Genomic DNA, 22600 nt, shown 5'->3' with positions numbered 1-22600 from the left:
ATAATTTAGCCTTAAAACACTTTAATCAAAGGTTTAAACCATTACATATCATAATCCTTCAATAATTCACAATTCAAGAACCTAGGGTTTCAAAAATTAGGACTTTTCAATTAAAAATAAAATCTAAAAATTATTTTACATGCTACTCATAATCAAACATCAAAAATCAAATCACAAAACTCATAATTAATAATTAGATCTAGGATTAAAATAGTTTTTTTTTTGTTGTTCGAAAAGGTGGCTGGCCGGCCACCACTGCCGGCTGGTGCTACTGGTGGCTGGCGCCGGCGGCCCACTGGCGGTGGTGGTGGCCGGTGGTGAGGGGGAAGCCGAAAAGGGGAAGGGGGAAAAGAGAAAGAAAAAGAAAAGAAAAATAAAGAGAAAAGGGAGAGAAGTTTACCTTGGGTTTTCTCCACTCTGGGCAAAGTTTGATTTGCCTCAAGTGTTGAATATTTATACCCCTTCTCTAAAAACCCTTCTCCTAAACTTTCCTTGTTTAATCTTTCCTAATCCATTCCCTAATAAAACTTTACTAAAATAAAACTTTCCTGAATTAAACCCCAATTTAAATAAAATAATTAATTAAATAAACTTTCCTTTTATAAAATATTTCCAAACTTATTAAAGTGAATAATTAATAATTAAAATACTATAAATAAAACATTTCAATTTATTTAAATACTTCTCAAAATACTTATTTTAAAAAAAATACGTATAAAAATATGAGGTATTACATCGTCGGCGTGAAGGGAGAGTGTCGTCCGATGGTGGGGATGGGGGAAGGGTGGTGGCTGCTTGCAGGGGGTTGAAGAGAGCTGAGGTTTTATTTTAATTTGAGTTTATTTTTAAGGTTTTCTAAAGAACAAAATTATTAAAAAAAAGTTGGCCACTGATATTGTGACACATGTTACTTGTAACCTGTTAAACAGGTTACCAACAGGTCACGTTTCATTTATAGCAGATAGGTATCAAAGGTGGTTTTATTTTAAAATAATCAAAAGGTCGTTTTATTTATGAAAGACCGGCGAAAGATGATATTATTTCAGGCAAATTTTCCTTATTTAAGGAATATGAACCTTTTATTTTTCTCCTCCACAATTAGCTCTCATTTGTCCTAAAAAACAAAAATGTAATTTTAATGATATGGGTAAAATCTTCATCAATACTTTTGTTTCTTTCTCCTACCCAAAAATGGTGTTTCTGACTCAACTCCACTCTCTCTCTCTACCCTCCACTTTCCTTCCCAAACCTCCTTCTTTCAATCACACATTTTCTCTCTCCTTAAAGATGAAGACCAAACCACAATTTACAGCTCAAACCAATAACAATGGCGGTGTTGCTGTTGTCTGGTTCAAGCATGACCTTCGTATCGACGAGACGACGATCATCTCGACATTGTTTCCGCCACTTCCAACTACTTTAATGTTGTCCCTATCTACGTTTTCGATCCTCGTTTTTTTTTATCCTGTTAAGTCTATTTCTCTTTCTTTTTCTACTTGATTTTTGATTTCTTTGATAAAATGAACATTTATTATAACAACTAAAATATTCAGTTATATAATATTAAATGTACAATTTTTTATTATTATTTTTTTTTCCAGTTTTATAGTCGCCAAACCAGTCTAAAATAATAAAATTTACCCAAAACCAGCCCAGAATTGGGTCGAGTTGGGCCACACGGGCTAGACTAAGTATGATCAGGTCCAGAAATTTACTTCCTATGAATACAAATTTCAATATAACCAAACAATACTTATACATCAATCGCTCAGGGCTAATATTTTCATAAATCAATGCGATGACGTCTTGCCGAATGCCGAATGCCGAATGCCGAATGCCGAATGCGTTTATTGATGAATCGTAGATGTTTGTGTCATTTAGTTTCGTGTAATTTTTCACTTCTCAAGAACGACCACAAACAAGAGGTCTCTCCCTACCTCAACCCCAAAACCCCATCCCTTTAAACTTAAACAACCTACAAAGTACAAATACAGTAAACCTCTTCTCGAAATTCTCTCTCTTTCTTATCAATGGCGTCTTCTTCTGCCAATATATGGGTGATGCTTGGATTGGGTTTGGCTGGTACTCTTTTGCTTATGACACAAAAGCTCAAAAAGGCCGTCAAAGAAGACTTTGGAGCATTCATTCAGAAACTTAAACTTGTTCCTCCTCCTCAACCTGCTCCTCCGAAAGCTCCTCACCCCCTTACTAATCTTACTTTCGCAGTTTCTGATTTGTAAGTGCTTAATTTATTCGTTTTTCTGGTTCAAATTATTCCTACTTAAATATTCTTTAATGGGTTTAATTAGTTTTAATCAATAAGATATTTGGAAATTGTTTGCTTAGTTGGGGATTTTGATAAGTTTTGGTTAGTGTTTTATTTATTTATTATTACTTTAGAATTCAAGGAATTTGATGGATAATTTTTGTGTTTTTGATACCAATTAGGCAATTGCACCACTATGTTGTTTGTTTAAGTGGCTTCTTCTAGTAAATAATTTGCAGAAGTATATGTGTTATTTTGTAATTATGTTGTTATTTGTTACGAGTAATTGCTATTCATTGTGATACTTAGGGAGTGTATGGTTTGTTGTAAAATGAGTTCATGGAAAATGGTTTTCCCATTTTCACTCATTTTCCTTTGCTTGGTTTGTGAAACGTTGTAAAACAATTTTTCTAATGGTGGAAAACTAGCGGAAAACATTTTCCTTTACAATTCACGGGAAACCATGTTTTCCTCCCTCTTATTTTCTTTATTCTCATCCATCTTTACCTTTCCACCCCATTTGCAATTTCCCTGTAACTTTTCTGGTAAGGAAACAAATAAATGAATATTATGAGTAATTTGCAATTGTGGAATTCCTTGAAAATATGTTTTCCAAGAAAAATTGCTTTTTCATTGAAATTGGTTTTTGTGTCAAACCAAATAGAGCCTTATCATGAAGGTCATTGCCATATTAATTTTACGTATCGTGACTGGAACAACTTCATTTCATGTCATTGTCATATTTTGAAGGTCATTGTCTTTTCAAGCACTGTATTCTGATTTTTTTTTCCCCTCACATTATTGCAGAATTGACATTGAGGGACATGTGACCGGCTTTGGTAATCCTGATTGGGCTAGGACTCATGAGGCTGCTTCGAGGACTGCTTCTGTGGTGTCAACTCTGGTTGACGGTGGTGCTACATGTATTGGGAAGACTATTATCGATGAGATGGCATACAGGTTACTTACTACTTTTTCGGTTTTCTGCAAATTCTCATATGGCATTATGTGGTGCATATTCCATAAACGTTATTATGGAGATGATATTTTTCACAGAATTTTAAAACACAGAGGAATAACTAAATGCTTTATGGTTGTGATTGAATTTGGCCGACCCTATCATATTGGGATCAAGGCTTTGTGGCTGCAAGTGTATCTATACTCCAATAATAATATAAGATTTCTGAGAAAACTGTGCCTCTTACTCTTTATCTTAATATTTGGATGAGCTCACAGAGTATGTCAATCAATTCATTGATATCGTGTCCTAGTTCTATTGATAGAACCATTGATATGTGTTGAAAGTGTTTTCTGGTCTGTATCGTTTAGAAATCTAGTGTTTGCAAGATCATATCTTAGAAGGGCATTTTTGTGTTTTGTTTTGTTCACATTCACCACTTAATATTTTCAGTGTCATTGGAGAAAATAAGCACTATGGTACACCAACAAATCCTGGAGTCCATGATAGAATTCCTGGGGGATCTTGTAGTGGAGCTGCTGTTTCTGTTGCTGCTAACCTTGTTGACTTCTCTATGGGTGAGCTGCATAAGAACTATCTTTTTTGATATGTAACTCTTGCATCTTAGCAGGCTGATGTTAGAATGGGAAGTATATTTGTTAATGGTTATATAAATATGACTGAGTGTGTAAAGATTTGTCGTATTCTTTTGAAATAGTGGAGTTCTTTATCTTAGATAGAAATGTTTTTTTTTTTACTCTTTTTTTGTGTATAGAGAATTTTCAACTTATTTTCCCCTTTAGAACATCTATAGGGTGCTGACTTGAGAAGCAGCATAGGTTGCATATATTATTCATGGTTATGTGAGGAGCTCCTTTCCCCTCCACTAGCCATTTATTGATATGAACAGCCTGTTGATTGCTTTTGCCGAATCCCTTTTCATTGAATTTGATGAAGCGTGCTTGTGAAGGCCATCTGTATCCATCGGCTTCATGGCTAATTAGGAAAGACCCAATATATATGGTAAGCCATTAAAACAAGAAGGGGAGGATTTTCACACTTTTAGATCACCCTTTACTCCTTTAGTGAGAAATAGTGGATTAGTAGATTAAGTTTGGTTTTACCGTGAGTTAGAATCACTTTACTACAATATTGTGCTATTATCGTAGTGGGAGGAGTTTGAGGATAGTAATGTAGATTTTATTTTATTTTTTTTATTTATTTTTTTGATGTAAAGCCGGGAGTTAAATTAGATTAAAAAGAGTTCAGCAATTACAAGGCAGTTAAGGAGGTCTATCCTCCATAATTACAGTAGCTAAGAAGTCAGGATAATTGTCCAAAATAATTAGATTACAATCAATGCTAGCATTCGTTCTACGGTGCTTAGCCTAAAGATCTGCTGCCCTATTGCGTCCTCTTGGTTCATGGTTGAGCTCGACACTAGGCATCCTATCTAAACGGTCCCTGCAACGTTAAACAATAAGCACTTAAGCATCTTTGCCCGGATCCTCTTGCTGCACTCTTTCAATTGCACCTTTTCAATCTGAAAAAAAATCAGAATATTCGATCATCCTTTCTCAGCAATGATGGACAACCCTGTATGTATTGCTTTTAGTTCTCCCCAAATGACAGAAGGCACTTGCGTTTTTTGTTGGAAGCCAATGATCCAATTGCCATTTGAATCCCTAAAAGTCCCTGCTATACCTGTTGCATTTAAGGGCGAAGAAAAAGAGACATCACAGTTGAGCTTCCACCAATTTTGTCTTGGTGGCCGCCAGGATGGAAAGGTGGGCAGATTGGTGGTTGAGGATGACAGGTTACTATCTCTTGAAGTGTGAAATTCCCAGGCTAAAGCTTGGGCTTCAAGGATAAGTTGATCCTGTGGTTTTTGAGAGAGAAAACTCCTTTTTTATGAAGCCAGAGCTTCCTTATAATGAAGGAGAAGGGTTTGCCATGGGAGAGATATTGGACAATGAGGAGGGGGCATTTTGAGGTTCTTGGTAAGCCAAAGCTCAGTGGGGTGGGAGAAAAAATCTGGGTTCACATGGAACTTTCCCCAAATTTCCCTTGCTACCGTACAATCCCTAATTCTCAGGGGAATAGTGGCAGCAAGCAAAACTGTTATCTGAAACAAAATTCCTTCTATATAGAGTACCCTTATATGGTAATCTATCAAGAAAAGCAAGCCAAATAAAAATCTAACTTTAGGAAGAGTTGCAAATTTCCAAATCCAAGTTCACCGGGAAAACTTTTGATGGCATTCATAGCTTTTTTGAAATCAAATTTTTTGTTTGAAGTGAAGTTTGAGAAAATGAAATCATCCAAGGGAGGGTTACCAACATGGATAGGAATACTAGTGCAAACATTCAAGATCTGCTCCGGGATTACAAAAGAAAGATTACCAAAATTCCATTGATATGTCTCAATACATTGATTAAGCATAATATCCTCTTCCCCCTTATTTAAAGGCCCTTGAATCATACATCTAGGAGAAGAATTACCCGTCTAATTATCATAACAAAGAAGGATGTGTCTCCCTTCCCCCACTCCCCATTGAATATTCTGTTTGAAAACCTCCCAAACTTTCCCCATACCCTTCCAGAAATGTGAGCCGTACTTAAAAGATCTGAACAGATTATTACTCTTAGTGTACTTATCTTTTAGCACTCTCACAGCAAGGTTGTTTTCCTGATTTAACATTCTCCACCAAAGCTTTAACATGTAAGCCCTATAAAGAGTACTAGCACACCTAATACCCAAACCTCCTTCCTCTTTAGGTCTAGCAATTTTTTCTCACCCCACAAGATGAATCCCTCTACTAGAGTCCCCTTTTCCCCAAAGAAAGTTGTTGATTTTTTTGTTGAAGGATTTGAGAGTGTGTTCAGGAATGAGCATACACTGCATATAATAGTTAAGGAGAGTGTTAGAGGACAAAATTCACAAGGTAGAGTTTCCCAGCCCTAGATAGAAACTTGGACTTCCAGGTGGCTAGCTTTGAGTGGATTTTTTGAGGTATGAACTCCACTTTTGCTTTGGAAGGTCTGGTGGTGCTAGAGATTGGAAATCCTAAATAAGGACTCAGATTTTCGGTTTCTTTGATGTTGATAGAATCTGAGAATAATTTTCTATCAGCAAGAGAAGTGCTTTTTGAGAAGACCTTACTCTTAGCATTGCTTATAGTAAGAGCAGTGTTTTTTGAGAAGAAGACCTAAATAAGGACATATCACAAAATTGATCTAGCACTTCCTTTAGCACCATGATATTTTCAATTGAGGTTTCCCCAAAAAGCAAAATATCATCGGCAAAAAGCAAGTGGAAGATCGGATTAGTCTTTTTCTCCATACAGAAAGGAGTCCATACCTTTTTATGAACAGTTTCATGGATCAACTTGGAAAGTATTTTCATAGCAATGATAAAAAGGTATGGTGACATGGGATCGCCTTGGCGAATTCCCCGGAGAAGCTATGAGTAGGAATGCCATTAACAAGCACAGAAGAAGACACTGATGAAATACAACTCAAAATAAGCTTGATTGGGGGGGGGGGGGGTTTAAGACCAAAATTTATAAGGGAATCACGGACAAAATGCCATCCCAATTTGTCATAGGCTTTTTCAAGGTCTAATTTAAGAATAAACCACCCCTTTCTACCTTTCCTATTCCTCCTGGAATGAAGAATTTCATTGACAATACTGACATTTGTCTCCGTACCCCTACCTGGAAGAAAGCTATTTTGGTTTAGGGAAATTCTACTAGGCACAAAAACCCTTAACCTATAAGCGAAGATTTTTGCCACAATTTTATATATGGTATTGCAAAGACTAATTGGGCGAAATTGAGAGATACAAGAGGGATCATCTGTTTTTGGAATGATTGCAATGTGAGTTTTATTGATGACAGGAGGAATCACTCTCTCAGCAAAAATTAAATAGCTTAGTATATAGGAGGAATCACTCTCTCAGCAAAAATTAAATAGCTTAGTATATCTCAGCAAAAATTAAATAGCTTAGTAATGCAGAAATTTAAAAAGCTTAGTATCTTCATTAAATATATCTTTTGCAAATTCTTTTAAACTTTTAATGTGGTTTTTATTTCCTAACAACCTTGATTCCTTGCATTTTTTTTTTGTTGTCTTCTTTAAGAGATGGAGATCTTTTGTGGCCTCTGTCTATGGATATGTTATGTAAATTTTCATATAGCCTTGTTGATTATAGGTTACTATGTTGGCAGGTATTGATGCTATTGGTGGTGTTCGATTGCCGTCTGGATTTTGTGGTGTCATTGGATTTAGAGCGTCACATGGGTCTATTTCACAAGCAGGGATTATTCCTGTTTCACCAAGTCTTGATACAATAGGTATGTGTTTATTAGTTTCTTGATACAATAGGTATGTGTTTATTAGTTTCTTGAGATACCTAGAGAACCATACTTACAAAGTGGAATCTACAGCTGTGAGGAAGATGATGTTATGAAATTGATCTACTTTAGTAAAGCTTCGTGCCTAAGAATTTTAAAATAAAGATTTGGTGATTTCAATCCCAAACTCTTGATTTGTTTCTTGTCTAAAATTGAAAGAAAGGATATGTTAGATTAATGGAACTCATAAGATGTACAATTACTCGATGTTAATTTGAGTAGGTTTGGTCAACACTTAAAGTCAACATATCTTTGACCTATCCATATAATGTTTTATGTTAGATTATATGACTATTTTGATGCGAGGTTAGTTGGGTGCTGAAGGACTCTTGATGTGCTAAAAAACTACTAGGCATTATCCTAGTCCAATTAGGATAATTCGTATTTTTTAAATGTTTTATTATGTGGCTTTATTAGTTTATGAAGGATTGATTTTTACGTGTAAAAAAAGATGCATTTTATCATCTAAAAAAAGATGTATTTTACTATTTTGGGAGGCTTAGCCTAGTTAGGTGTTTATTTTCTATGCTAATTAGGATTCTTTGTTAGATTAATCTAGGATTTATGTTGCCTACATATAGGGCTCTAGGATGTTATTTTATGTGTGTAATTAAGATAAATAGATTTAAAGTATTGTGATAAAAATTATGAGAGTAGGTGAAATGCTTATTTGACCAAATCTTGCAATTCTAGTTTGGTTTATTATTTGGTTTGTTAGATCAAATCGTTTAGTTTAGGTCTGTTTGACTCTAAATCAAATACCTATATTTTGTGAAGACTGTTTGTTGCACCAAAATCATATTAATCAACTGGGGACTGTTTGGTTCAAGAAATCGAAAGGAAAGGGAAGTTGGCCAAACTCACTAATTTCCCTAGCATGTTTGGTTCAAGAAAGTTAGGAAATACATTTAGTCTTATGGGAGTTTTGTGTTGAATGGGGAATATCAATCTGACATGAGGTATGACTAAACAAGTTTGTCATTGACTTGCTTAGATAGCTAGACATAATACTGAATAATGAAATGATTTGGTTCACGTGGTTTTTTTAATTCATTTTCATAATTGATTTTTATTTTATTTTTATTTTTTTTAAAACTGTTGTGTCTTTTCATTAGAAGAAACTTTTCACTATGTGTCTTTTTTCATTTTGTTCTACTCAAAAAAAATCTATCATTAACTTTTCAATTTTTTTTTTTTTTTTTTTTTTTTTTTTTTTTTTTTTTTTGTTCTACTTACTACCCAAGTACCCATTTGTATATTATTATTTTCCACTCACTTCTACTTTGTTTCATTTTGGCAAATCTCCTATACTAGCTTATCACTCTTACCCTACCTTTTTTTACATTTTCCCGCTCTCTCCCCTACCTTATCTACCTTTCTTACACTCACCCATCTTTTTACTCTAACCCTTATATTTTATCCACCTTTTTTCATCCACACATTCACCTTTTCTAAAAATTATAAAGTATGTTAGTAGTTTACTCTCATTCTGTTTGGGGTTGTTTTGGAAAGTTTTGACTTACTGTTACTTTGCTCCACTTTTGGCAAACTCCTTTTACTTTTTACCCCACACTATTTACACCTTTCCACTCACTTTCTAATTTTATCCACCGTTATCTTACTCCCACCAACTTTTTACTTCATGTCTTAAGTTGATCCACACACACACACACAACCCCCCTACACACACACACACCATGCGATATGATTATGAGCATTCTTTAGTTTTTGATTTTTGAGCATCTGGGGGGGGGGGGGGTCAGTTTGAAAAACAAGACTGGTCTCACTTTTGAATTCCTCCTTTAACTAGCCCTCCGTGCTCTCTTTCTTCATGTATCATGTGATGTGAAACTCTTCACCCCCCCCCCCCCCCCTCCCCTCCCAAACTACCTTTCTTACCCACAATCAGTTATATTTAGTCCTTTTCTTTCAAATATATATACTGACTGTGAATATGCATTCCTAAAATTAAGAGGAGAATTATTTGAGGAGTTAGTATATTTATATTGGCAACTAAATTATTCAATTGTTTGAATTTCACAGGTTTTTGTGCCAAGGATCCTGACGTGCTACGGCGGGCTGTTCATGTTGTGATGAAACTTCAATTTGCAGCTCAGCGAAGTCCTAGGCAAATAATAATTGCTGATGACTGCTTTGAGCTGATTAAACTTCCTGTTGATCAAGTGATTCAGCCTGTGATTAGATCTACGGAGAAGTTGTTTGGAAGTATGTTTTCACGTCCTTTGTGTAGTTGTCTGTCTTATTTTGATTTAGTCATTGAAATTTGACCTAATATTGCTGTATAATATTTTTATAGATCACTGTCTCACTGATAAAGTAACAATGCCACCCCTTCCTTTCCTCCTCTACATTTTAATCCTTTTATTGTCTGATTTTACGTTAGAATTTAATGTTAAGGGGATCCTTCTGATCCCTCTATAGTTGTTGAGGAGCCTGTTAACCTCTTAATTTCTGCTCTGTTTAATTCACATAAAGGGATGAGGATTTAACATGTGTATTTTCTGGTTGTCTTACTGAGGCAGTGAAAGCACACTCTGTGGATTCTAGTTGTGATTAGCATGGCATTGCTGACTTAAGGTGGCACAAGGGACTGTAGGGATCTAAAGGCGTTACGTAATAGCCTGTCTATAGCTTGTGAAATCTACAGGTACAGGGATGCATGATGCTATAAGCAAGTGTGTACTTTCCCAGGGATAGAAGAATCAAATATAGAATTAAGTATTTTCAGTGAAGTGCTAATTATGATTAGAGAGAGTGAATGTATAGATTGGATTTCTAGTTGTAGATAATTTTTGAGTATTAACTTTTGGTATAAATTGATTGGGAAGCTCAGTGGGTTTTAAGTAGGCCCTTTATTCAAAGCATCCCCTGATGCCAGCTTCGCCAATGCTGTTTGAGCATTTCTATCTTTGTTAGGTGCTTCAAAGTGTAATTGTTTAGGGTGAGATACTAACATGTTTACAAATTGGGATGTCATATTGGGGTCCTTAAAGTCTATCAATGTTTGAAAGTTCAGGGTATGGTTTTTTTTTGGTGGATCAACTCCCTATGGGGCCCTTGCTGTTATCAGAAATTAGTATTTTTAATAAATTTACTAAATTGTGATAGTTGCTGACAGTCTTAGTCCGCAATATCTCTTTTCTGGTTTCTTCCTCTTCACTTATCATCTATCTCTCTCTATTCCCCCTTCCCTCTGTATTCGTATGTCTTGGGAATGTTATGGGCTTTATTTGGTTTCAATTGTACTTCTCGACTCTCTAGATTCTGAGACTTCCTTAGGCTATGCTTTTGTTGTATAGCATGATTGACTCGCTGGTTTTCTCTGCCCCTCTTCAGCATCTTAAGACATTGTTTAGTTCAAATCATTTTGAGTCCTCATTCTTTCTATTCTTACCTTGAAAGTTCATTCTCTCTTTGTTTCATGTTGGCTTTCGGAAAATTTAAGGCGTGATGATAGCATGTAGATTCAATCTATATTAATACCAATTCTCTAAATTATCATTGAAGTAATTTTGACATGAGGAGGTGCACTTAGTATTTGTTTCAAGTGCGATGACTAGTGATGAAAAAATATTACGGTATCATCTATCTTGTGTCCCTTGAATAAGAAACATCTAAAAGGCAAAGTACTGAAAATTCTTGTTGAAAACTTGTGCTCAAATGTTGGTTTATGTTCTTAGTTGTTGCAGCATCATCATCATGATTCATTTTGTGTAACTCTGTATCCATGAATTTAATTAGTAGTATTTCAGGGCAAGTACTAAAGCATGAAAATCTCGGAGCATACTTAAGTTCAAAAGTTTCAAGCTTATTGGAATTGTTTGCTAAGAAAAATAACGATCCAGTGAAGACATCTACAATAAATCTGCTTGCACATGTGATGCAGTCCCTTCTAAGGTATACATTTTGTCTAAAAGCTCATTAATTCTGCATGCTTGTAAAATTACTTCATATTATTATTGTAAATTATGTGGAGAATATCTATCATGACAGAGTTTAGTAATTTTTTTTTGATTGATAATACTTGGACATCCTTATTGCTGTTTGCAATAGTACAAATGTTAATGCAATTCTTATCTTTTAATACACATTTCATTAGTTTGTTTTTATTATCGATTCCTGCATAGATATTGAAATTGTATGTGCTCTATTGACATTATGCCTTCAGGATTGATAAGATTATTCTTCTGATTAGATTTACTAAAAAACAAAATAGGGTTTTTCCTAGGAGCTTTCTAGAGTCAAATTCTCTCATTCTGAAGAACGCAGATTAGCATCTCTTTATACTGTATATCTATGGCAAAGGATTTAACTGAGCTGGTTTTCACTTGCTGATTGCGGTGACACTTAGCTTTGAATCTCATGTTTTTTTTTCCATTTTGTCTATTATTCTTCCTTTGGTCCCCAAGCGTTGCTCCATGGATGGAATTTGTGCATCCCACTGCACCATTTTCCACCTTAAAAACCTTAATTATAAAGAGTTAAAATTATAAAAAGTCAATATTACAACAAGACGAATCTAATTATACTCCACATGACTATGTTTATTTACGTAAATCATAATTTGAGGTTGAAGAGGATTTGTGAGAATAGTTTCATAAACAAATGATGCAATATTTAGGTAACACAGGAAGTGTTAATTTGAATTATTTATCCATTTTAGTAATGTATCTAGGATTAGGTGGGTTCTTTTATCCAAATTCTGTTATCCATGTTAGTAATGTATTTCTGACTGGGTGATTGATCCATCAAGTATTCAAGTGTAATGTACTATTAGTACTAATATTATTATCTTTGTGTATATAGCTCTGGTGTTTTTTCCTTGCCCTTTTCTATGAAGATTAAGTGTTTTTTGGACATGTTCTCTTTCTCTAATGGTAATGATAATGATGAAGACTCAATGATTTTCTTTTAGTATAGTTGACTTTATCTGAAATCTGATTACAGGTATGAGTTCAAGGAAAATCATGGAGAGTGGATTAATTTGGTGAAACCTGATGTAGGTGCTAGTATTAGAGCATTGTTTCATGAAGGTAATGTGATTGATGAGAGTGAGATTCAAAAGATGCACCGAGTTAAAACTGAAATGCGGCTTGCACTCAACTCTCTTTTGAAGGTATGGATCCCCATTTGATTATATAATATCCATGTTTAAACAGTTGTTGTCTCACTTTCTCAAAAATTCTTCTCTAATAACCTAACTAGTGGACTAAAATAACTATAATAAGACCCCCTTAAAAGTTGTGGTGTACATGGTCCTTTTGCAGGATTCTTAAATTGGAAGATTAATGGGCATAAGAATTGACGGAAAAGTAATCGAAACCCAAGTATTAGCCTGTTGGCTGCTCAAAGTTATGTTATTTTGAAATAGGCCTACTGGTCTGATTGGCTGCTCACATTGCAGGCTGACTTTCAATGGTCATAAATTTTCAATTCTTGTCAAATCAGGCTTGTTACAATTGTTGAAAAGCCATTGAGACTAACTTTTACCTTTAACTTGAAATTGTCCTTTATGTGTTAAGTGCTTTGGAAGATGTACCTCTACAAAGTAGACCCTTTGCAAATGAATTGCACTTTGCTTTCTCTATTCCATAAACCTTCTTTGTTTCTTTAGATCCACATTCTTGAACTCCTAGGCCCTTAGTTTTAAAAAGCGCGCCTTAGGCGTGCCTAGGCGTAAGGCTCACAAAGGCGCAGGTCAGTGTGCTTTACCATTACAGGCGCAAGCTCCTACCAAAAGCGCGCGCCTTGGTGCGCCTCAAACTGCCTTTGCCAAGGCGCAAGGCGCTGCGCCTAGGTCGCTTAACAGTCAAACGCGAGAGAAAATGAAGATTTGAGTTAAATCTACAGAAAAAGACCAAAATTTTTGCAAATTAAAACTTACCCAGTCTTTGTTTTACAATTTCGAACAAAAACCCTCAATTAATTGCATGAATTAGCTTTAATTTTTACCCCCAAATCAAAAGCCCTAAATATCAGAAACCCTAATTTGCGAATTCTGAGTTAGGGAAATAGCTGTGATTCCGGTGGATTCTGGCACCGGAATCATCGCATTGTCGCGGCAAGCTCTCCCAGGTCAATCTTCCTTTTTTCTCTTTCTTTGATCTTTCTTTTTCCTCCTCCTTCGATCTTCTTTCTATCTTTCTCTCTCCTCACACCCCTTTCTGACGCAAACCACCCTTTTTTTTTTTGTTTGTTTTCCTTTTAAGACTTTATACTAACCTCATTTCTGTTTTTTTTTTTTTTATTAAAAAAAGTCTGTTGAGCTTTTTATTTAACCAATTTTAATTTTTTTTTTCTTTAAACATACATAATACTTCGTACTAAGAAAGCAGTAATATATATATAAATTAAAAATTAAAAATTATGCGCCTCATATACGAAAGGCGCGCGCCTGCGCTTTGCGCCTAGGCTCCAAGGACCTTTTGCGCCTCGGTGCGCCTCACGCCTTTTAAAACTAAGCCTAGGCCATTTGCTTGCCTTTAGGTGTTTCCGGTTGTTCCTACACATAAGATTAAACAATAGGAGTTCGAGTACGAAATAAAAAAAAAGCCAACAAATGAATTGAAACTGGGCACAAACCATTAGAAGCAGGTTGAACATCTAATGAAAAAAAAGGAAGAAAACAAGGGGAAATATGCATTGAAAATTTGTGAGATGGTTGACAACTTGACATACACATCCAAGATTTAGTTCTAACTTTCAACTTGATCAGCTGCTTTAGTGGAATTTTCCCGCATCTTACACGAAAGAAGGGCACATGGAAAGAGAGAAAGGGAATTGAGGATGTTGATGTAGTGACTTGACATGGAAAGAGGGAAACGAGGACATTCCTGACATTCGACGATTCTCGTTATTGCCTCATTTTGGACGTTTCAGCTCTATGTAGCTTCTGGATAAGAAATAGCTGGTGTAAGTCTGGCTTGGCTAGTCATATGCCTTGAATGGATGACCAATAAGCAAACCTTAATGACCACCTCCAGGAAAATAGAACATTCCAATTCCTCAATCACTCATGAATGTCTGTTCTATGCGAATAGTTTCATAAAGATGGTTAGCTAGACGCCAATGAAGGCCAATATACTGGATGGGTGATTGTTAACACTTCAGCTTGCTTATACACAGAGTAGAAAATACACTTTATTGCTCTAATATATATTTATATGGGCCAGATTGGCGACTATGGAACTAGTAATAGTGATTGGCGAGTATGGAGCTAGTAATAGTTATTAGCGACTGTGGAGCTAGTTTGAATTATTTGCTTAAGTGTGATAATGCCTGACTACCTGCTGACTTATCTACTATTGATGAATTATTTGAGCAGGATGATGGATTGCTGGTTATCCCTACATTTGCTGATCCTCCCCAAAAAGTTGGTGGAAAAGAGATGTCATCAGAAACTTATTTGAGCCGTTTAAATAGTCTACAATCTATTGCCAGCTTATCAGGATGCTGTCAGGTAAGCTATTGGCTTTTTTTAATCTCTCTCTGTCTCTCACTCTCTCTCTGGCTTTTATTTACTAATTTTTGACTTTTATGTGGTGAATTGTGATCGTTCAGGTTATCAACTTCCTTATATGCTTTGTTTTGTCACTCAATGCAGGTTGCGATACCTCTTGGATATCATAACAAGTGTCCACTTTCAGTGTCGTTTATAGCAAAGCATGGAGGTGATAGATTCTTGCTTGACATTGTACAAACCATGTATTCAAATATTCAGGAGCAAGTAGAAGTTCTTTCTAAATCAAAATCTACCTCCAATTCATACAGCCGGGAAAGATCTGCAGAGCTTGCGAAAGAAAAGGTCAAGCAGCTAATTCCCATGTTTATTTTCTTGTTTATGATGGTACAATTGGCTGTAAATTAAAAGTGATGGCTCATGGTCAGGTCTGAGTTATTTTACTTAATTCTCATGAATAGAAGAATGGGGATACAGTTTTCAGGAGACTGTTAATTATCCCCTAGGGAAGCTAATCAAAATGAGAAGATACCCTACAAGGCTACAATGTGAATAAACCAAACTTAAATTTTGTGCCAGCCCTTGTCAGAATTTAATATTGGCAAAATAAAACCTACTCTAAATTCATTTTTTTTTTATAGGAAATTTTCACTTTTGCTACCACTCAAAACACCCCTCTTTCACTTTTGCTACCCATCTAAAATTTTATTTTATTTTGCTACCACCTAAAATCACATAATTTAATTTCACTACCACTTAACGGAATCCGTTAGGTCTCTGTTAAGTTAATTCAAAAAATAAAATAAAAATTAAAAAAATCTAATAAATAAAAATAAAAAACCCAGCACTGCCTATCCTCTCCCGCCAGCCACCCTGCCGGCGTCGGCATCGGCGGCCCACCCCACTCCCTTTCCTCCACCATTCGCAACCCGCCATCACCTTCTCCCACCCAATCGAACCCTAACCAACCTAGACCCACCGCTTAAACAACTAAACCCACCACCCACCTAAACCCTCGTGGCCTCTCCTCTTCTCCTTCTTGAAAACCCTCGTTTCTTCTCCATACCCACACACTCAAACCTAGATCTACCACCTTAACCCACCTAAAACCACCCACTGATCCGACCGAATACCCATCCGAACCCGCCCACCTAAAACCAACCACCACAAACGGCCAAATCCACCATCATAACCCAAAACTTAAAAAAAAAAATAAAATTGAAAACTAAAACAAGAAAACATACCTTTAAAATTGAAATTGGCTTTCATTTTCACCTCGAATTTGGTTTAATAAGGCCAAATTCGACCATGAAATCTCTAGATTTAGAGATTTCATAGTCGAATTTGACTTTAAAAACCATTAATTTGCATGAAAGATGGCATGAGAAGAGCATGAGAAAGAGAGGCGTAAAGGAGAAGGAGAAAGAAAGAGAGCAGTGAGAAATTGAGAATGGTGGGGGAAAGAGAGCAGTGAGCGCGAGGAAGAGGAGAGAGAAAGGAAAATAACGAGGTGTGACGACTTAGGGTTTCGGCTTTAGGTGCTGGCCGCCGGCAAGGGGGGAGGGGGCTAGGTGTTTTTTGGTGGCTGGTTTTTTTTATTATTTAATTATTTTTTTGGTGGCTGACGGGGAGGCAGTTACGGTGGCTGAGGAGGGAGGGGTGGCCGGAAGGTGACAGTGAGGGTGGCTGGATCTCACTAACGGAAATAATAACTGAAATTTTTAAGTGGTAGTGAAATTTAAATGATGTGATTTTAGGTGGTAGCAAAATGAAATTAAATTTAGATGGGTAGCAAAAGTGAGAAAGGGGTGTTTGAGTGGTAGCAAAAGTGAGAATTTCCTTTTTTTATTTTGCATTTCAATCTTCTACTTGCTTAGATTTTTTTCTTAAGACTGGTTTTGATTTTGAAAATGCTTTTTCTTCCAACATGCAAACTATTGGCAGTAGCATCAACCTTATAGCCACATTAGAATTTCTCATATCACTTTAAATTCTTTTGTTATTCAATCATCTTTTCATTCTTATTTTATAGATGCATGATACCCAACTCTTGAATAAAATTTAAAAACTGCTATTTTACAAAAAAATATGCCTTGCCTATGTGATGTATGCACACCTTGCTTCACCTCATTTGTGGTGTCTCTGAGCACCTTACCCATATTAAATCTAAGATGATTCTCTCTCATTGTATTTTTATAATGCGTTTCCTTAAATTAAAAAGATTGCTCTTGCTTTTTCTCCTTCTCTAATCTCCATTTCATGGACTTTTTGTTTCCATGGATTGCTATGTTTAGGTATAGAATAGAGGGAAATCAGCATTATCTTCTTCTTGCTAGACTTAAAAAGTTAAATGTACAACCTGAAATCTGTTGCAATGGGCCTTTTAACAAGTGACATTCATCATTAGGCAACACATCACAAAGCACCTAATCTTTAGTTGAGCCAATAGATGAAGCTTATATAGTCAAAGGGGTAGAGTTAAACTAGTATATAAGGGCTATAGAAGAAACATTGGTGCGAGAACTCTTCTTACCATGTAAATCCAAGAAGTTTTGTTTTTTTTTTTTTTTGTTTTTTTTGTTTTTTTTTTATTACACAAAAAGAAGCTCTTTAGGGTGCTAGTGATTAATGAAATTAAAGCTTCCTACCTATTATTGTCTCTTGGTTTATTTTTGATAGTGTCGTCGCATGTTTAAAAGCTCATAGGAATACTTGTGAGTACCTAAAACAAATTAAACTTGTCGGACTTGCATGTGCCTCCTAGACCATCTTTGCCGTCACAAACCCTGATTGACCCTCAACTCCACCCTTGTCGCCAATAGGCAAGATTGACTTCCAACTTAACACTCCCTTGTGTTGCTTCATGATCACAAGCCCTTTTGGCATGTGGCTTATGCCATCGTTGCTAATTGGAAAAAAAAAAGGCAAAATTCTGGTGTCAAAACTCTTGGACGTGACATAATGTCTCCATAGGGCTTTCTTTAGTAGTCTAAACTCGACGAAGTGGTTTCTTATTATTGGCTTTTATGTTGCTACATATTTCATATGACATCTTGGTGTAATTACCTCTTATGTGTGAATACTAAATGTCTAAATCAGTTACATCATCAAGGAACAATGGAGTTACAATTAGACCTTTTGGAAGAGCTTATGTTCCAGACCACCATTATATCTAGCTTGTGCTCTATGATTTCTTCCAAGTCACACATCATCCAACTTTTCAAGATTCCTAGTTTACATTGACATTGACATTGACATAAACCCCTGCAACTAGTATTGTAATGGAATACAAGTTTTTGTCAAGTAATCTCTAGGTGCAAAATCTGCCTTATATGTTCCTCTAACTTTCTCGTGATGTAATCTGAGGTTAACCTTTTCTTCTTTCATCATTCAAATCATCGAAATATTTTGATGCATATTTTAATTTCACAAATGCTAACTTGCACCTCTTAGTATCCTCATATTTCTCTATTTATTGGCAATTCTACAAAGTATACAAGAAGGCATTTAGTATTTTACTTACTTCGTATTTTACTTATTTACCTTTGAGGCCCGAAAGCCCATACTCGATGCTTCCATCTTAGGCTCCATCTTGATGTAGCCTCTCATTGCACCTTCTCTTTGCCAAAAAATTAAAATAAAATTAAATAAAAAAATTTGCTTTTGCTGCCAATCATAAAGGTTCCCGAAACAAAATATTGGAAGTATTAGGATGTATGAATTGAATGTGAAAGTTGCTACATCAAGCTCCATCCTTGGAATGGTTAGCCCATACACGGTTGTACTTGTTTTGCTTCTTTAAGAATGTTTCAAGCATAGATCTGAATGTGATCAATATAATTGTAATTGGGTAAGTGATTTCAACTGAACCCAATACCTTGGATGTTGCTTGGCATGTACTTTGGAAATCCTAATGGGAGTTCAATGAGTGGAAAGGATGTTCTTATAGAATCCGTAGCAATGCTCTATTTCATAATATCTTTCCCTAACACTTTTTTTTTTAACATTTATACAGGGAAATCAAGCATTCAAAGAAAAGCAATGGCAAAAGGCTATTAGTTTTTACAGTGAAGCAATCAAGCTCTATGAAAGTAATGCAACATACTACAGTAACCGAGCTGCAGCATATCTTGAGCTTGGGAGGTACTTATTAAATATTTTGGAAACAATAGCTAGGTTTCTCAAACCGGTATATTTATTATATACTTTCCTTTTCCAGTTTACCCAAAAAAAATTTTTGACATTGTTTTTAATCTAATTGATCAAGTTAGAATATGTTACTCAGCCAAAAGTACATTGCATTTTGGATCAATCGGAAATTTGTTTGTAGCCTACTCTCTCCTCACCTTTACCTTACTCTAGACTAGAGCCTTCCTTAATGTTGAAAATGGCTTTTGTAACAAAAGCCAGTAATTTATAGTTGTCAAAGAATTTATTTTCAATTAGGGAAAATACAATGCATCTCCCAAGCAATTTTGTATGATCTATGCCATATGGGTGACTAATTGCGCTTGTTTGTGAAATTAATTGAGATTATTGAGAGGCTAAAATAACTTGATGGTAATAGCTTGTAGAATCTAATGTACTAAAAGAAATTTTGGTCTAAATGGAATCGGTTTCCATTTCTTTACTGTATACTTTCTCCCCCAATACCCACCCACCTTTTAATTTATACAGAGCAAAGTTGTTATTTGGGTATAAATATTTGCTAGATGTTTAATTGTTTATTATATAGCCGCTGTAATGTCATAATGCTCACCCAATGCTAATTCTCCTGGCGCCAGCTTTGTCCAAGCAGAAGCGGATTGCACGAAAGCCATAGAACTTGATAGGAAGGTATGTAAATTCTGTCATAAAAGGTCCAACCACCGCTTGTGTATCGCCTGTTTAATTTTTGAAACTTCTGATTGTTATATATTACCAATAGCAGGTTTTGTTGTCCCAATCATCATTTATTCTGATGAATAAGGCATTACGTTTTGAAATATCTTTGTTCGCCTACAGATTAAATGATTTTTTGATAAAGTTATCGCTGGCTAGAAATTAAGTTTTAGTTTTTTTGAAGATAACTAAAGAATGCCTTCTGAAATCACTACCACCTATAGTTATATGAAACGAGGAAATTGTAGACACCTTCATGGGGATTTTCTGTAACAATTTTGCATAATTTGTTAGAAAATGGCTTTTGTAGCTTATTTACTAAGTTTTCTCGGTTTTGTTTAAATGTTTTAGTTTGAGAATGACACAGTTTTTGAGCGAGTGTTTGATTGTGAAATCTCAATATGGTGACTGAAATGTTAAAAGTATTTTGCTCAGTTGAATAGGTATGTCAAAATATTGACATTTCATTAGCTGAGACCAAAACGATGCGATGTAGGTATAGTGGTATACTCTTGTATAAGGATACTTTTCTTTGTTATACATGTATATATAGGTAGAGAAGCATTAATTTCCTGATTATGGACAAAATTGAAGTATATTCCATTTCCATTTGGAAGGTCAAGTATCGTACATGGATACGAGCATCGTAGGTTTGGACGAGGCCACTGCTATGGATGAAGTAGCTGAAGTTTATGTACTCATCATGGCAGTAAATTGAAGTTGCTTTAATTCATGGCATTTTAGGTTTTTGTATAATCTGTAACATATGGGTTGTGGGAGGCAGAAAGTTGAGGGAAGGACATGTTAACATTTGTGTTTTTGAGTTATGAGAGGTTGTTACCTTTAGGAGTAGAGGTATGTGAGGTCGTATGCTGGCTTGCTAGGTGGTTCGTTAGGTGGCACATGTGTTAGGCCATAAGGATGTACTTAGCCAATGATTAAGAGGTACACATATTTTTTTTTGGTGCAATAAAAACTAATTCTTGAAATATAGCACATTTTATACATTTAAATTCTGGACAAGTACTTCTGGACATGTATCCAATCTGAACAAAGTGTCTAATATGAACATTTGCATGGACGATAAACATTTTGTAGCAAATCAAATCCAGAATTTTATGTGAATTACTGTGAAGAATTTAGACCATAGTTATAATATTCTCAAATAATTAAGCGCAAGTTCTTTGTGTTTGAATTGCTCCCAGTCTTGAGAATTTCATTTCCCTGTTTTTTAAATTGCCATCTTGTTTGTATCCAAAGAATTAAAGTAAATTGTTTCTCAGCCTTTATATGTCGTAATTGTGCAGAATGTGAAGGCATATTTACGTAGAGGGACAGCAAGAGAAATGCTTGGCTATTACAAAGAGGCAATTGAAGGTGTGTTGCAATCTTCCATTTACACCCCCCTCCCCGCCCTGCCAAAAAAAAACCCAGCATGGCCCCTAATAACCCCCTTTTTCTAAGGAGAGCTGTGTTTGCCTCCTGAGTATTGCTTTTGTTGTATGGAAAGTGAACTATGGCTTTGAATTTTAACACTAGATACTGAGCTAGAAGTGACTTTTGTAGAATTTTTTCTAGTTAGCAGCATGTTGTCATCTGTAGTGTTTTTGTTATACAATTGCCAACTTATGATTCTTATAGTAAATCATAAATGATGCATAGTAATTAGAGATACCATTGTTCAGAAGGAATTGCCAAATTGCCCCAACATTTAATGCCTAAAGATATGACAAATTTCTAACTGTCCTAGGTTGATTATTTCCACTTATTCTATTACTCAATCTAAGTAGAAAAATGCAGGGAGTTTAAAGAGCTTTATGGCAATCTAGCATGTGCTGTCATTCAGAAAATAACGAATAAAATAATGTCCTGTTTTGCAGATTTCAGATATGCCCTTGTTCTTGAACCAACAAACAAAAGAGCAGCTGTATCCATGGAAAGACTAAAGAACTTATTCCAGTAGGTTTAGGACTTGGGAGGATTAAGTTTTCTTCAAGCTTCAACTTTGAAGGTGTTGAAGAGGGTACAACATTTTCTTAAGGGGTTGGTAAGACCGCCTGGATTCTCACTCCAATAGTTGTGTGGTATGGCTGAGGTAACTTGGGCAGCATTTTGTCCTGGGGGCATCCTGGAAGGCTGACAAGTATTTTTCGCCTGAGATGAGTAGTATATACGGCATCTTCTCTCATTTGAGCAATTTGTTCCCAGAAGTTATCTGCAGACTAGCCCAAGTAATTTTATATGCAACTTTATAGTGAGTTATCGTGGCAGCCTGTTGATATCGTGCTCGATTACAATTTTTAAACTAAAGTTTTCAATAATCCTTCACAGTTCTCTTCATGGAGATCCTCTGAATCCTAATTTTACACTGGCAATTGCGGGTCTGTTGTGTCTGTTATATCATATTGATTTTAGGCTACAGCTGCATTGTGATAAGTTCATCGTAATTCTATTGATCTAATTCGAATCAAACTGATTTATATATATATTTTTTAATTAATCTGACTTAGGTTGCTCAAATTTGAATCCGAGCACGATTTTTAGATTTAATTAAGAATATAAATTTGAGATGTGATATATATTGGTGAAGGAAAGAAATTA

At 35.5% G+C, this 22600-nt stretch overlaps 1 protein-coding gene across 1 annotated transcript; it reads left to right on the top strand.

Moving 5' to 3' along the window:
- The first annotated feature begins 1878 nt into the window (after positions 1-1878).
- On the top strand, positions 1879-22420 carry LOC145567510 (translocon at the outer membrane of chloroplasts 64-like). The gene is made up of 13 exons (XM_081626809.1): positions 1879-2236; positions 3074-3226; positions 3678-3802; positions 7453-7578; positions 9682-9864; positions 11412-11556; positions 12607-12775; positions 14984-15118; positions 15263-15463; positions 19134-19261; positions 19903-19954; positions 21307-21376; positions 21880-22420. Exons 1-13 carry the CDS (start codon positions 2031-2033, stop codon positions 21960-21962), a joined length of 1776 nt encoding a protein of 591 aa, XP_081482935.1. The 5' UTR covers positions 1879-2030; the 3' UTR covers positions 21963-22420.
- Positions 22421-22600: the final 180 nt, after the last annotated feature.

Source organism: Chenopodium album, chromosome 11, assembly GCF_948465745.1.
Source record: "Chenopodium album chromosome 11, dcCheAlbu1.1, whole genome shotgun sequence".
In the NCBI taxonomy this organism is placed as follows: Eukaryota; Viridiplantae; Streptophyta; class Magnoliopsida; order Caryophyllales; family Amaranthaceae; genus Chenopodium; species Chenopodium album.
This window is presented reverse-complemented; position numbering and strand designations above follow the sequence as displayed.

Excerpts from the sequence above, each read along its gene's own strand:
- LOC145567510 (XM_081626809.1), top strand. The coding sequence starts at position 2,031 with ATGGCGTCTTCTTCTGCCAATATATGGGTGATGCTTGGATTGGGTTTG. Across the intron at positions 12,776-14,983 it reads CACTCAACTCTCTTTTGAAG|GATGATGGATTGCTGGTTAT; the intron begins GTATGGATCCCC and ends TTATTTGAGCAG. Across the intron at positions 21,377-21,879 it reads TTACAAAGAGGCAATTGAAG|ATTTCAGATATGCCCTTGTT; the intron begins GTGTGTTGCAAT and ends CCTGTTTTGCAG.